At 44.8% G+C, this 16,580-nt stretch overlaps 1 protein-coding gene across 2 annotated transcripts in view; it reads right to left on the bottom strand.

Moving 5' to 3' along the window:
- The window catches only part of DNAH3 (dynein axonemal heavy chain 3), a 952,415-nt gene that overhangs the window by 84,387 nt on the left and 851,448 nt on the right, over positions 1-16,580 (bottom strand). For both annotated transcript variants that reach the window (XM_063934423.1, XM_063934424.1), the window contains 2 exons: positions 10,702-12,843; positions 8,456-8,681 (listed from right to left, as the gene is read on the bottom strand). In XM_063934423.1, coding sequence (XP_063790493.1) covers positions 8,456-8,681; positions 10,702-12,843 — 2,368 coding nt within the window. The remainder of the gene's footprint in view (positions 1-8,455; positions 8,682-10,701; positions 12,844-16,580) is intronic.

Raw genomic sequence — 16,580 nt, 5'->3', positions numbered from 1 at the left:
TCTTTAGAGTGCCCAGTCTCCTGCGGAGCCCGTCTATTTCCCCATGGTCCTTACGGAGTTCCCAGCATCCACTAGGACGTCAGACAAATGGGGTTTATTTATGGGGAGTCAGGTTGCAAAACCTGTCACTTCAGATTGTGTTTCTACCTGTTATTTAAAGGGGCAATGCTTTTAATAGCCATGACTTGCTAGTAAAAGAATTGCCCCTTTAAATAACAGGCAGAAAAACATGTAGAAAACCTTTTCACCTACTTTTGTAGAAATTGGCATACATTAAAATGCAGAAGATATTATGGAATTCTCCTGCTCACCTTTCACTTCTGATCTGGACCGCAGTCCCAATACTATGGAAAATTCTTTACGCTCCAAAAATACAACATGTTCAGAGCTTGACAGCGGGAACTTTTGCCATCTGCCTTTTGGATCCTTCCCTCCTTGTTCAGTTCCTTCCCCCGGATGGCAGGTACTTTGTGCACCAGATGCCTCCTGCTGCATTTGCATATAAGCTGTATGGTATTGCACAGCCGCTTCCTTGCGGCTGTGCAATATTGTACAACTCTGAATCAAGCCCTAAATCTTATACAGGTTGAGTATCCCATATCCAAATATTCCGAAATACGGAATATTCCGAAATACGGACTTTTTTGCGTGAGAGTGAGATAGTGAAACCTTTGTTTTTTGATGGCTCAATGTACACAAACTTTGTTTAATACACACAGTTATTAAAAATATTGTATTAAATGACCTTCAGGCTGTGTGTATAAGGTGTATATGAAACATAAATGAATTGTGTGACTATAGATACACTTTGTTCAATGCACAAAGTTACAAAAAATATTGGCTAAAATTACCTTCAGGCTGTGTGTATAAGGTGTATATGTAACATAAATGCATTCTGTGCTTAGACTTTGGTCCCATCACCATGATATCTCATTATGGTATGCAATAAAATTATTCCAAAATACGGGAAAATCCGATATCCAAAATACCTCTGGTCCCAAGCATTTTGGATAAGGGATACTTAACCTGTAGTTCACAAAAAAAAATTATATTTCTTGTATGAAGTTCAATTGTTCTGAAAAGAGGACGTTACATAAGCAGTTCTCAAGTTCTGATACTTTAATGATTTTAGAGGCCTATCATAATTAATTTTCTGTTAATTATGTCCTTTTGTATTGAACTTCATTATTGCAGAGTCTTATTACTTTTTTGTGTCTGTTTTTATTCTACTCCCTTTTTTCTACAAAAAAACAACACAAGATGTGAGTGTGATGACAGGTGACATGGAATAAGTCAAATGAGGCTGGTTGATATATTTCAGTATTTATTACTCAGTTTTGTGTTTATGAATTTTCTATGTGGCGCTGATAACCACTGCTGAATATATTATCAATGCAAACATGTTTATTATATTTTTTTTTATAAATTGTAACTACCCAATCTATAGTGAATGTGTGGTTCTGGCATATACGAGTGCAGTTCATGACCTCATTTTCTGTATATAGCACTCCAACAGGCAATATAGGTGTACTGCAACCAATTAGCAAAGCATCTGCAGTTTTAGGTCCTCATTCCGAGTTGATCGCAGTGCAAACGTTAAGCCGCCGCCCTCTGGGAGTGTATCTTAGCTTAGCAGAAGTGCAAACGAAAGGATCGCAGAACGGCGGCAACATTTTTTCAAGCATTTCAGAGTAGCTCGAGACCTACTCCTACCTTGCGATCACTTCAGACTATTTAGTTCCTGTTTTGACGTCACAAACACGCCCTACGTTCGGCCAGCCACTCTCCCGTTTCCCCAGCCACTCCTGCGTTTTTATCTGGCACGCCTGCGTTTTTACACACACTTCCCGAAAACGGTCAGTTACCACCCAGAAACACCCACTTCCTGTCAATCACTCAGCGATCAGCAGTGCGACTGAAATGCGCCTAGACCTTGTTTGAAACTGCATCGGCTTTTGTGAAAGTACGTTGCGCGTGCGCACTGCGCATTATACGCATGCACAGAAGTGCCGATTTTTTTGCGAACATTAGGGAAAGTCTGTAACACTTTTCCCAAAGTAAGTCACAGATTTCTTTTTAAAAGGGAAAATTATATCATACTAATCATCTTCCTATAAAGGTTCTTCTGTAACTTATCAATTTATACACTTCAGTTCATTAAGCCCCATGTATCTTACTCTCCCTGTTCATTTAATTTCACCAGCTCTTCTGCTTTCCTTATATGTGACATATGGTGAGCACAATATAGTGTGACTATAGTCAGGAACCGGATTCTTATCTCATTACTGGAACCTGCTCTATAAGATAAGTTATAGCACAAATATGTATTTGGTAGAGTACAATTTGTATATTTCTTTTTATCGAGTTTATGTTTATGCTACTCTAGCACAGCCAGCATCCTGTCACCCAAAGTTTAGAAGCCTGTGGCATACGTGCCAGTCTCCCACACCAAGCCGTTCCGGGGGCTGCACTAGTGAGCTGCTGCTATATTATCATTTTATGTTAGCGGTTTACTTATTTTAGTCTTCAAAAGGTTTGGGAAACAGGATGAACTATATGATGACAACAAATTCCACCCCACTGACAAGGACAATAGTGGTGGCACAAACTAATTTATATGCAATGTTCTAAGTCATCGCTGTACAGATACAAACAATAAAAAATCATGCAATGTACAGTATGTTTGTCTCTAGTTGATGATGCTGCAATTCCATTCATCTTTCTGTAATCTATATGACAGGGCTAGTAAATGCTTTATATGTCTTTTACTAACGCAGTGACCGGAAATCTATTTTGTGACACACAAAAAATAAGAATTTACTTACCGATAATTCTATTTCTCGTAGTCCGTAGTGGATGCTGGGAACTCCGTAAGGACCATGGGGAATAGCGGCTCCGCAGGAGACTGGGTACATCTAAAGAAAGCTTTAGGACTATCTGGTGTGCACTGGCTCCTCCCCCTATGACCCTCCTCCAAGCCTCAGTTAGGATACTGTGCCCGGACGAGCGTACACAATAAGGAAGGATTTTGAATCCCGGGTAAGACTCATACCAGTCACACCAATCACACCGTACAACTTGTGATATGAAACCCAGTTAACAGCATGATAACAGAGGAGCCTCTGAATAGATGGCTCACAACAAGAACCCGATTAGTTAACAATAACTATGTACAAGTATTGCAGACAATCCGCACTTGGGATGGGCGCCCAGCATCCACTACGGACTACGAGAAATAGAATTATCGGTAAGTAAATTCTTATTTTCTCTGACGTCCTAGTGGATGCTGGGAACTCCGTAAGGACCATGGGGATTATACCAAAGCTCCCAAACGGGCGGGAGAGTGCGGATGACTCTGCAGCACCGAATGAGAGAACTCCAGGTCCTCCTCAGCCAGGGTATCAATTCGTAGAATTTTGCAAACGTGTTTGCCCCTGACCAAGTAGCTGCTCGGCAAAGTTGTAAAGCCGAGACCCCTCGGGCAGCCGCCCAAGATGAGCCCACCGTCCTTGTGGAATGGGCTTTTATTGATTTAGGCTGCTGTAATCCTACCGCAGAATGCGCCAGCTGAATAGTGCTACAAAACCAGCGCGCAATAGACTGCCTAGAAGCAGGAGCACCCAGCTTGTTGGGTGCCATCAGGATAAACAGCGAGTCAGTCTTCCTGACTCCAGCCGTCCTGGAAAAATAAAATTTACAGGGCTCTGACTACGTCCAGCAACTTGGAATCCTCCAAGTCCCCAGTAGCCGCAGGCACCACAAAAGGTTGGTTCAAGTGAAAACCTGAGACCACCTTCGGGAGAAACTGAGGACGAGTCCTCAACTCTGCCCTATCCATACAGAAAATCAGATAAGGCCTTTTACATGACAAAGCCGCCAATTCTGACACACGCCTGGCCAAGGCCAAGGCCAACAGCATGACCACTTTCCACGCGAGATACTTTAGCTCCATGGTTTTAAGTGGCTCAACCAATGTGACATTAGGAAATCCAACACCACGTTGGGATCCAAAAAGTGCCACAGGAGGCACAAAAGGAGGCTGAATATGTAGTACTCCTTTAACCAAAGTCTGAACTTCAGGCAGTGAAGCCAGTTTTTTCTGGAAGAAAATCGACAGAGCCGAAATCTGGACCTTGATGGACCCCAATTTGAGGCCCAAACGTCACCCCTGCTTGCAGGAAGTGCAGGAATCGACATAGTTGAAATTCCTCCATCGGGGCCTTCATGGCCTCCCACCAAGCAACAAATTTTCGCCAAACGCGGCGATAATGTCTTGCGGTGACATCCTTCCTGGCTATGATCAGGGTAGGGATGACTTCCTTCGGAATACCCTTTTCCTTTAGGATCCGGTGTTCTACCGCCATGCCGTCAAACGCAGCCGCGGTAAGTCTTGGAACAGACAGGGTCCCTGCTGCAGCAGGTCTTGTCTGAGCGGCAGAGGCCAAGGGTCCTCTGCCAGCATCTCTTGAAGTTCCGGGTACCAAGCTCTTCATGGCCAATCCGGAACCCCGAGTATGGTTTTCACTCCTCGCCTTCTTATTATTCTCAGTACCTTGGGTATGAGAGGTAGAGGAGGAGACACATAAACCGACTGGTACACCCACGGTGTCACTAGAGCGTCCCCAGCGATCGCCTGAGGGTCCCTTGACCTGGCGCAATATCTTTTCAACTTCTTGTTGAGGCGGGACGCCATCATGTCCACCCGTGGTCATTCCCAACGGTTTACCCGCATTTGGAAAACTTCTGGATGAAGTCCCCATTCTCCTGGGTGTAGGACGCCCATCGGAGAATCCTTGTGGCTTCTGCCATCGCCATCCTGCTTCTTGTGCCGCCCTGTCTGTGTACATGGGCGACCGCCGTGATGTCGTCTGATTGGATCAGTACCGGCTGGTTCTGAAGCAGGGGCTTTGCTTGTCTTAGGGCATTGTAAATGGACCTTAGCTGCAGAATATTTATGTGAAGCGAAATCTCCTTGGAAATTTCTTCCCTGTGTGACTGCACCCCAGCCCCGAAGGCTGGCATCCGTGGTCACCAGGACCCAGTCCTGTATTCCGAATCTGCGGCCCACTAGTAGATGAGCCCTCTGCAGCCACCACAGCAGCGACACCCTGTTTCTTGCTGACAGGGTTATCCGCTGTTGTATCTGTACATGGGACCCGGACCATTAGTCCCACAGGTCCCACTGGAACGTCCTTGCGTGGAGTCTTCCGAATGGAATTATGCTTCGTACGAAGCTACCATTTTTCCCAGGACTCGTGTGCATTGATGTACCGACACCTGTCCTGGTTTTAGGATGTCTCTGACTAGAGATGACAACTCCTCGGCTTTTTCCACTGGAAGAAACACTCTTTTCTGGTCTGCGTTCAGAAACATTCCCAGGAACAGAAGACGTGTCGTCGGGACCAGCTGTGACTTTGGAATATTGAGAATCCAGTCGTGCTGTTGTAGCACTTCCCGAGAGAGTGCTACCCCCACTACCAACTGTTCTTTGGACCTCGCCTTTATCAGAAGATCGTCCAAGTACGGGATAATAAAAACTTCCTTCTTGTGAAGGAGTATCATCACTTCGGCCATTACCTAGGTAAAGACCTTCGGTGCCGTGGACAACTCCAACGGCCGCGTCTGGAACTGATAGTGACAGTCCTGTACCACATATCTGAGGTACTCCTGGTGAGGGGGGGGGGAATGGGGACATGCAGGTACGCATCCTTGATGTCCAGGGAGACCCTGTAATCCCCCTCGTCCAGGCTCGTAATAAGCGCCCTGAGCGATTCCATCTTGAACTTGAATCTTCTGATATAAAAGTTCAAGTATTTTAATTTCAAGATGGGTCTCACCGAACCGTTGCGGTACCACAACCACTGTGGAATAGTAACCCCTTCCTTGCTGAAGGAGGGGCACCTTGACAATCACTTGTTGTGATTATAGTGTTGAATATCCACCAACACCGTCTCCCTGGCAGAGGGAGGTGCCGGTAAGGCAGATTTTAGGAAACGGCGGGGGGAAGAACGTCTCGAACTCCAGCCTGTACCCCTGAGATACTACTTGAAGGACCCAGGGATCTATGTGAGAGAGCCCACTGTCCGCTGAAATATCTGAGACGGGCCCCCACCGTACCCGGGTCCACCTGAGCAGCCCCAGCACCATGCTGTGGACCTACCGGACGCAGGGAGGACTTCTGCTCTTGGGAACTAGCTGTGTGTTGCAGCTTTTTCCCTCTACCTTTGCCTCTCGGCAGAAAGGATGAGCCTCTAGCCCACTTGTTTTTCTGGGGCCGAAAGGACTGTACTTGATGATACGGTGCTTTCTTTTGTTGTGGGGTAGCCTGTGGCAAAAAAATTAATTTCCCAGCAGTAGCTGTGGAAACGAGGTCTGAAAAACTATCCCCAAACAGTTTTACCCCCTTATAGGGCAACTTCCATGTGCCGATTCGAGTCGGCATCGCCTGACCATTGCCAAGTCCATAACCCCCGTCTGGCGGCAATGGACCTAGCGCTTATTTTTGATGCCAGCCGGCAAATATCCCTCTGTGCATCACGCATGTATAAGACCACGTCTTTTATATGCTCTATTTTCAGCAAAATATTGTCCTTATCCATAGTTATTTTCCGACAGGGAATCTGACCACGCAGCGGGAGCACTGCCCATCCATGCCGAAGCAACGGCTGGTCGCAATATAATGCCCTAGTGTGTGACCATATCTTATAGGGTAACCTCCTGCTTTCTATCAGCAGGTTCCTTCAGGGTGGCCGTACCCGAAGACGGTAGTGCCACCTTTTCTGATAAGCGTGTAAGCGCTGTATCTACCCTATGGGGTGTTTCCCCGCTTGACCTATCCTCTGGCGGGAAAGGGTACGCTGCCAATAACCGTTGTAGAAAATATCAATTTCTTACCGGGGGAAGACCACTCTTCCTCACACACCTCATTTAGTTTCTCAGATGCAGGAAAAACTACTAATAGTTTTCTCTCACCAAACACAATACCCTTTTATGTGGTATAATCATAAATGTGTAATACATTTTTCATTGTCTCAATCCTGTAACGGGTGGACCTATTTGGAGGGTACACCAGTCTCATCGATGTCGACACTGGAGTCAGTATCCGTGTCGACATCTGTGTCTGTTATCTGAGGTAGCGGGCGATTTTAGAGCCCCCCATGACATTTGAGACGCTGGAACAGGCACAAGCTGAGTAGCCGGCTGTTCCGTGTCGTCAGCCTTTTATGTAAGGAGTTGACACTTTCACGTTGATCCTTCCATAAGTTCAACCACACCGGTGTCGACCCCGCAGGGGGTGACAACATATTTACAGGCATTCGCTCCGCCTCCACCTCATTATCCTCCACATACCTGTCGACACAGCCGTACCGACACACAGCACACACACAGGGAATGCTCTGATAGAGGACAGGACCCCACAAAGCCCTTTGGGGAGACAGAGGGAGAGTATGCCAGCACACACCAGGGCGCTATATATCACAGGGATAGCACCTATAAAAAAGTGTTTTCCCTTATAGCTGCCTATATGTTGTATACTGCGCCTAAATTGTGCCCCCCCCCTCTCTTTTTAACCCTTTCTGTAGTGTATTAACTGCAGGGGAGAGCCAGGGAGCTTCCCTCCAACGGAGCTGTGAGGGAAAAATGGCGCCAGTGTGCTGAGGAGATAGGCTCCGCCCCTTTTCCGCGGACTTTTCTCCCGCATTTTTATGGAATCTGGCAGGGGTTAATATACATCCATATAGCCCTGGGGGTTATATGTGATGTATTTTTGCCAGCCAAGGTGTTTATATTGCTGCTCAGGGCGCCCCCCCCCAGTGCCCTGCACCCTCAGTGACCGGAGTGTGTGGTGTGCATGAGGAGCAATGGCGCACAGCTGCAGTGCTGTGCGCTACCTTGGTGAAGACTGATGTCTTCTGCCGCCGATTTTCCGGACCTCTTCTTGCTTCTGGCTCTGTAAGGGGGCCGGCGGCGCGGCTCTGGGACCGGACTCCGAGGCTGGGCCTGTGTTCGGTCCCTCTGGAGCTAATGGTGTCAAGTAGCCTAAGAAGCCCAAGCTAGCTGCAAGCAGGCAGGTTCACTTCTTCTCCCCTTAGTCCCTCGATGCAGTGAGCCTGTTGCCAGCAGGTCTCACTGAAAATAAAAAAACTAAAACTAACTTTTTCTAAGAAGCTCAGGAGAGCTCCTAGATTGCACCCTGCTCGGTCGGGCACAAAAATCTAACTGAGGCTTGGAGGAAGGTCATAGGGGGAGGAGCCAGTGCACACCAGATAGTCCTGAAGCTTTCTTTAGATGTGCCCAGTCTCCTGCGGAGCCGCTATTCCCCATGGTCCTTACGGAGTTCCCAGCATCCACTAGGACGTCAGAGAAACAAAGACTTCTGTAGTATAACGACACAACTACATTATTCTACTTGTCCACAGCTGATTACAGTGCAACTCAAACTGTAATTGCGTACCTGAACTTCTCATTGGTATTCTCTGGTATAATCGTCTCCTCGCATATCTTTTCTAGAGACGGCATCCAGCTTGTTGCCAGGTGACAGTTCTGCAGGACCACCCAAGTCCCATCTTTAATGGCCTGACTGATCATCCTTGCTGCTATTGGCCCCTGGCCTTGCCCAAGTGAAATTGTCTGGATGTTTTCCCCTCCCATGCCGAGGTCGTCAGCAAACTTTAACAAGCCTTGGGGTGAAAAATAACACGTAAACATATAACTATATTAAAGAAATTAGCGGACCCCAGCATATATTATACTATATTTCTGAAAACTGTTTCACTGGTACCTGAGCAAACCGTGAAGAAATGGAGGTAACTGATGAAATATTTGATTACTTTTTGTAAGCGGTGATGGGCACCAGGCAACCCTAGTCATATTTGCCTACTCTCCCGGAACAGCCAGGAGGCTTCCAAATCTCAGACGGTGCTCCCGGCAGCCCCTAAGAGCATTCAAGTCTCCAGGAGCTGCACCACATCCAACCGGAGCCGACCACTTTAAAAGTAAAGTAGAGTCCGGTCGGCTGATTACGTCATTTGTGCTGCATTACGTAATCAGAGCCATTCCCCCTATTTACAATGCCAGTAATCTCAGCATTGTATAGGATTGGTGTGACACGACACATTTGTGCCATCACGTCACCCGCACAACCCAGCTATGCCTCCCACAAAAGCCATGCCCCCATACGCACCCCCAACCTGGTCTACCTCCCACGGAGGGTGCAGCCATATAATCTTCTTCTTTGATTAAATGTATTGCTTTAACTTATCACTGGCCCCTGAAGTGTATCAGGTCGACAAATCACTGTTTTCTCTGTACTATAAATAATAACGGATTCTGATTGATCCCTTTTTTACACAGATGACGCAGGTTTCATAAATGCCTGTCTCTTTCATGTGCTTGATTTACTGAGCTGTGTTTTTAAAGAGCAACACAAAAATAATAATAATAATAATAATAATAATAATAATAATAATAATTACAGGTTTACTGGGACTTTTCATTTCAGACGTATGCGATATTACAATGTAATAACAAACAGCGACTTCCTGTAAGACAGCAACTATTGTTGCTTGAATAAAAACATGCATATGATTAATGCTGCAATAATGAAACAACATTTCCATGAGCTGTTCGTTTCACCTGCCTTCCCTATCCAGGAATGAATGCATAAAGCTCAACCCATATATTATTTCCTCGTGGCAAACTATTATGTTTGGAAAATTTATGACACACAGAACATTCATACCATTATATTGAATTTCAAAGAATTACAGCTAATACTATGATCTTGAATAGGAATGCTTCCTAAAATTACTGTATATGTGAAATGCAACATTGAATATTGTGGTGTACATGTTCTGTGTAAATGGAAACGTAACCATTTAATAACTTAAAAGAGAGCACTTTGTGCAGATCGAGTAGAGTTCATTGGAGCAAAGGCTGCACCATGGCTACGGCTAAAGTAGAACATACAGTATGTGCTATATGGTGAAAATGTATGATCTGTTAAAGAAGAGCTTACCGTCAACTGACTACTTTGTGTACCTTACTTAATTTCAAATTTTTCATTTAATATCCACCAATTCTAATAAGTTTTCTCTGCTAGAATATTTATATATCTGGCAGAGGATGCCAACGTTTCAGCCCTGGGGTCAGACGTCCACCGCACAACCGTGGGAGGATCATCACTTTCCATGGGCCCAGTCAACCGATGTGTTACCAGGTGCTGAACCTCAGCTGACTGTGGCTCAACCAGCTCAGGTATGTATGCAGCCTGAAGGTCATGGCTATGAGCCTATACCGGAGCCACTGGGTTAAAGGTGAACCGGGTGCTGGAGATGGCGTCCAGGATACACTGTATAATATGTTCTGAACAGAGGGAGAGACAGGATGCAGTTAATTTACCGTCTGTCAGCATTCCGGTGGTCAGGAGACCGACGTCGGGATCCCGACAGCCAGCAAATTAACTGCATCCTGTCTCAAGTCCAGAGAGACAGATAAACAAACAGTATAAGAAATGAGCAGAGATACAGATATGAAGGATTGAGGGGGAGAGAGATGGGAAGGTGGGAGGAAAAAAAAAGTCCTGCAACATTGGGCATTACAGCTAGTGAGTCTAAAATATTAAATAACACTTGATTAATCTTTAATTTGCCCGTACTATTAATTTTAGATTAAGACTGGAGACAAACTATTTTTTTTTACCTGCCATAGGATCAGCACCAGGAGATAGCACAAAAATCAATGGTGCGCAACAGTTTGAATCATAATAGCTTCCTGCAAGGTCAAATGTTGGTGGCTCAATATATGTTTTGCCCATGTTTTCCGTAATGAATTCCTGAATTGCTGGGACCATTTTGTCAGGTCGTAGACATCTGAGTATAACCATGCGACTCAATCCTGTTAATTCTTGCCATTCATCTGGAAATGCTTTGTCTTGGGGCTTAAGGGAGTCATAAATCATCTTCCATTTTGAAACATTGTTTTTAACATGATCCATCAAGCCATGAAGTGGTTGGAGACTGGAAGCACGTACAATTTCAGACCAAGATTTATCAGACAACCATTCAGGAGCTGGATTTGGGTAAGGGTTGTCAAGTGCCACTCCACCGGTCAAGAGAAAGCGCCAGATTTCATCATCTATTTTGTCTTCGCCTTTCATAATGCCGATTGTCAGAAGAAGTGAAAATAAGAGCTTGTCTTTTTCAAACAATGACCTGCACACATTGTTGTAAATACTTCTTGTAAAATGATGAATTATATTTGATATTCTCGTTTGAAGGTTTTCACTTTTTTCACTGTGGGCAAGTGAGTGAACATAAAGGTTAATGAACCATGTCAATGAATACTGATACATTGGTTCAATATTGGCCAGATCAGAAATGCAGAAAAATATAATGGAGGAATGGATGGCTACTGGCTTGTACCCCATTCGTGTTTCATCAATTTCCTTCTCGGTGGCGGAGGCAATTTGCTGCTTATCTGAAATCTCTTCAGACAACAGTTTTGAAGAGGACAACACTTTGATAGCGGTCTCATCTTCCAATATGTTTCCTTTTGAGGAGGACAGAACCTCTAAAATTTTGTCTTCAATATCTTTCAGCTGCTTTTTGTTGTCTGCGCTTTCAATGATGAGTTGGTTCTTTTTCTCTTCTAGTTCTGGCTTTTCCTTTGCAGCTACAATGCCAAGAAGTTGGTCTTGAAGGCCCAAAGGTGTAATCATAAAGTTCAGGAGACACACCTTTACGGCCACTTCTGGAAGATAATGTGGATTTCGTAATCGAGTTGTCATATAAAGTCTAAAATCTTTGGAGTACTCTATAATGTTTTCACCCAATCGGATATAATCAACCCCTTGTTGTTTAAATATTTGTTTTAGTAATAGTGGTTCCAAAACTGCATCTATTTCTTCTCCAATATTTTCAAGCAAAACTGGACTTCCAAACTGTATAGCATTTTCTAAAGTTCTTATATATGTTGCATCTGACAATTTGATGACAGAGAGTTTGTTGGCTTTCTCCATGTTTTTTATCCACTTGTTGGCCTGTCCTTGTGGATCAATCATCAAAGCCCATCTTCTTGAATTTGAGACAATAATACCATTGTCTATAGAAAAGGAATCAACTGGTAGACCAGCTATCTGCCAAGCCCGGATTTTAACAGGCTCACCTAAGGTAGTACTCAAAACGAAATTATTTGAGCAGGGTATTTTTTTTTCTATGCATAAAGCATGCCACTTCCTTTGACAACGTTGACGATAGTCAACTGTAAAAGAACCAAGGTAAGCCACAGTTCCAGAGGACAGGAGGACATCCCCGGTAAGGTTTGTGTACTTTATCCCTAATAATCGTGCTGCTTCTGTCCATCTATCTTTTTCCCCACCAAGGCCACTGATCAGTTTCTCAGCACGGACTAGCTTCTGAGAACAGATCTCTATGTTTTTCTCAAGCTCTTCCTTCTTGTTATTCATAACACTGAACTCATCATTCAAAGCTTGTAAGCGATCCTCCACTGCCTTTAGTTCTGCTCGCTTAGTATTCAGCTGCTGCATTTGTATGAACAGTTTGGCCTCTGCTTCTTTAAGACGTTGACGTTTTGGAGCTACCACTTTTGCCACACGATCATACACCTCCATGGCTCTGACCCACTTGCAAAGACCTTCACAAGCTGAGGACACATTCTTAATCACAGAAGGATGAAAATCTTCATGGTTAATAAATTTATCTCTGATTTTCTTCATAACTGCAGGGTTGATGTTTTCCTTATCAAAGACTTTCAAACTTTCTAGAAACTTCAGGTCACTAAGAACTTTTTTCGAAGGTCCCCAGAAGTCTTCCACCATTTTACCTGGTAGAGAAAGAAAACAATGTCAACTGTAATTTAAGTATATTCAGTTATTTAAAGTCAATGTTCATGATGGGAAAGAGGTCCCATTTCTGTACAAGCCATCACACTGGGTGGTCTTCAGTTTGCCGGTAGCCGGGCTCCCGACGACCACCATACCGGCGCCGGAATCCCGGCTGCCGGTATACCGACAGCTTTTCTCCCTCTTGGGGGTTCACGACCCCCCTGGAGGGAAAGTAGATAGCGTGGCGAGCCCGCAAGGGGCTCATTTGCACTCGCCCAGCTGTCGGTATGCCGGCGGTCAGTATTCCGGCGTCGGTATGCTGGACACCAGCATAACATACTACACCCATCACACCTTATTCATTAACTTGACTAAAAAATATGGTATCACACAAAACATTCCTCTCTTATATATGAATGCAAAATGAAAGCTTTTCAACAGAAAATTTGGTGCAGATCTATGTTGATGAACAAGTCATGTTTCCAAAGGTTTTACTGTGTTTAAGTACAGCTGGGTACACAATATGTGATATCAGTACTTCTGACCAATCTGCATGATGATGGTATAGTGTACTGTACATGCCCAATCCGCCGTTCACTGCCATTGTTCATGGAATCATGTCATTGGATGTGCTGTTTATCCAATGGGACAATGCCATGGCCGACACAGTGTTTTTACATTGATGCAAATAAATACTGAAAAAAATATATTGTATTTTATATGGCACATGCATAGTTTCAGGGTTACGCAGTCATTGTGAATGTCGACAGTCAAGTTTAGCGTTAGGGTCAGGCTGCATTTAGGGTAGAGTTAGGGATAGAGCTAAAATCAGCTAAAATGCTATGTTCACATTATATCAATGTCATCAGAACGTCCATGTCGATATTCTGAATGTCGAAATTTTGCACCACACCCATTTAGGGTATAAGGCACATCACTTCATACTTAAATCCAAATCTACCTTTTCAGTCATGCCAAGAATATGACTAATTATTGTGATATTGGGGGTAATTCAGAGTTGATCGCAGCAGCAAATTTGTTAGCAGTTGGGCAAAACCATGGTGGTCATTCTGAGTTGTTCGCTTGCTGCCGTTTTTAGCAGAATAGCGATCAGGCTAAAAATGGGCGATTCTGCGCATGCGTATGGGCCGCAGGGCACACGCGCTAAGTATTTTCACACAAAACTATGCAATTTTACACAGGTCCGAACAACGCTTTTCAGTCGCTCTGCTGATCGGTGAGTGATTGACAGGAAGTGGGTGATTCAGGGCGGAAACTGACCGTTTTCCGGGAGTGTGCTAAAAAACGCAGGCGTGTCAGGCTAAAATGCAGGAGTGGCTGGAGAAACGGGGGAGTGGCTGGCCGAACGCAGGGCGTGTTTGTGACGTCAAACCGGGAACTAAACGGACTGAGGTGATCGTAATCTAGGAGTAGGTCTGGAGCTACTCAGAAACTGCAGGGAAATATTTAATAGCAGAACTGCTAATCTTTCTGCTAATCTAAGATACACTCCCAGAGGGCGGCGGCCTAGCGTTTGCACTGCTGCTAAAAGCAGCTAGCGAGCGATCAACTCGGAATGAGGGCCCATGTGCACTGCAGGCGTGGCAAATATAACATGTCCAGAGAGAGTTAGATTTGGGTGGGTTAATTTGTTTCTGTGCAGGGTAAATACTGGCTGCTTTATTTTTACACTGCAATTTAGATTTCAGTTTGAACACATCCCACCCAAATCTAACTCTCTCTGCACATGTTATATCTGCCCCCCTGCAGTGCACATGGGCCCTCATTCCGAGTTGATCGGTCGCAAGGCGAATTTAGCAGAGTTACACACGCTAAGCCGCCGCCTACTGGGAGTGAATCTTAGCTTCTTAAAATTGCGACCGATGTATTCGCAATATTGCGATTACTAACTACTTAGCAGTTTCAGAGTAGCTCCAGACTTACTCTGCCTGTGCGATCAGTTCAGTGCTTGTCGTTCCTGGTTGACGTCACAAACACACCCAGCGTTCGCCCAGGCACTCCCACCGTTTCCCCGGCCACTCCTGCGTTTTTTCCGGAAACGGTAGCGTTTTCAGCCACACGCCCCTGAAACGCCGTGTTTCCGCCCAGTAACACCCATTTCCTGTCAATCACATTACGATCGCCGGAGCGAAGAAAAAGCCGTGAGTAAAATTACTTTCTTCATAGTAAAGTTACTTGGCGCAGTCGCAGTGCGAACATTGCGCATGCGTACTAAGCGGATTTTCACTGCGATGCGATGAAAAATACCGAGCGAACAACTCGGAATGAGGGCCATGGTTTTGCCCAACTGCTAACAAATTTGCTGCTGCTATCAGATCTGAATTACCCCATAGTTAATTTAGTTACTATTCAATAAGAAATATTTAGTATGGTCTATGTAATATTTTTATTTTGTTTGATATTCTTATACTGACTCTTGAAAATATTAAACTGCATGGTGTAATCAGTCCTAAAATGATTTCTGTATTTGGAGATTACTAATTAGAAGGGATGTGATCAGTGTGTTGGGTGGAGGGGTTTGCTTCCACTAAATTACTAATGATATTGTATACACTATCCACTAGATTAATGGAATGGTATACACTATCCACCAGATTTGAGGTACTGTATGGTATACACTATCCACCAGATTAGAGGTACTGTATGATATACAGTATACACACCAGATTCGAGGTACTGTATGGTATACACTATCCACCAGATTAGAGGTACTGTATGGTATACAGTATCCACCAGATTAGAGGTACTGTATGTCATACACTATCCACCAAATTAATTGTATGGTATACACTATCCAACAGATTAGAGGTATGGTATACACTATCCACCAGATTAGAACTATGCTACGCTATCCATCAGATTAATGGTATGGTACACGGGTGGTCTTCAGTATGCCGACTGACGGGATCCCGGCGCCGGGATCCCGACAGCCGGCATACCGACACTTATTCTCCCTCGTGGGGGTCCACGACCCCCCTGGAGGGAGAATAAAATAGCGCGCCACCGTGCCCGTAGCGTGGCGAGCCCGCAAGGGGCTCATTTGCGCTCGCCACACTGTCGGTAAGCCGGCGGTCGGACTCCCGGCGCCAGTATGCTGGTCGCCGGGAGCCCGACCGCCGGCATACCATAGTGAACCCATGGTACACACCATCACCAAACTAAAGGAATGGTATACACTATCCACTTTATTAATGGTATGGCATACACCATCAACAGATTAAAGGTATGGTATTCACTATCCACCAGATAAATGGTATGGCATACATCATCACCAGACTAAAGGAATGGTATACACTATCTACTGGATTAATGTTACAGCATACACCATCACCAGATTAAAGGTATGGTATACACGATCCACCAGATTAATGGTATGGTATATACCGTACACAGATTAGACGTATGGTATACACCATGCCCCAGATTAGAGGTATGGTATACACTATCCACCAGAATAGAACTATGCTATCCACTATCCACCAGATTAACGGCATAGTATACACCATCCTAAAAGGTTAGAGGTATAGATTCCAGCTATATGGAAGTCACCAAATATATATACACACAACAGCCATCAGATTGGAGACCTGTTATAGGTGACGGGTTGCGGTCGTTAGGTCGACATGCATTGGGTCGGCCACTAAAGGTCAACATGCACTAGGTCGACAGGTTCATTATGTCGACATGTGCAAGGTCGACAGGTCAAAAGGTTTTT

Source organism: Pseudophryne corroboree, chromosome 7 (genome assembly GCF_028390025.1).
Source record: "Pseudophryne corroboree isolate aPseCor3 chromosome 7, aPseCor3.hap2, whole genome shotgun sequence".
NCBI classification, from domain to species: domain Eukaryota; kingdom Metazoa; phylum Chordata; class Amphibia; order Anura; family Myobatrachidae; genus Pseudophryne; species Pseudophryne corroboree.
Note: the sequence above shows the minus strand (reverse complement) of the source record. Positions and strands in the feature narration are given on the sequence as shown.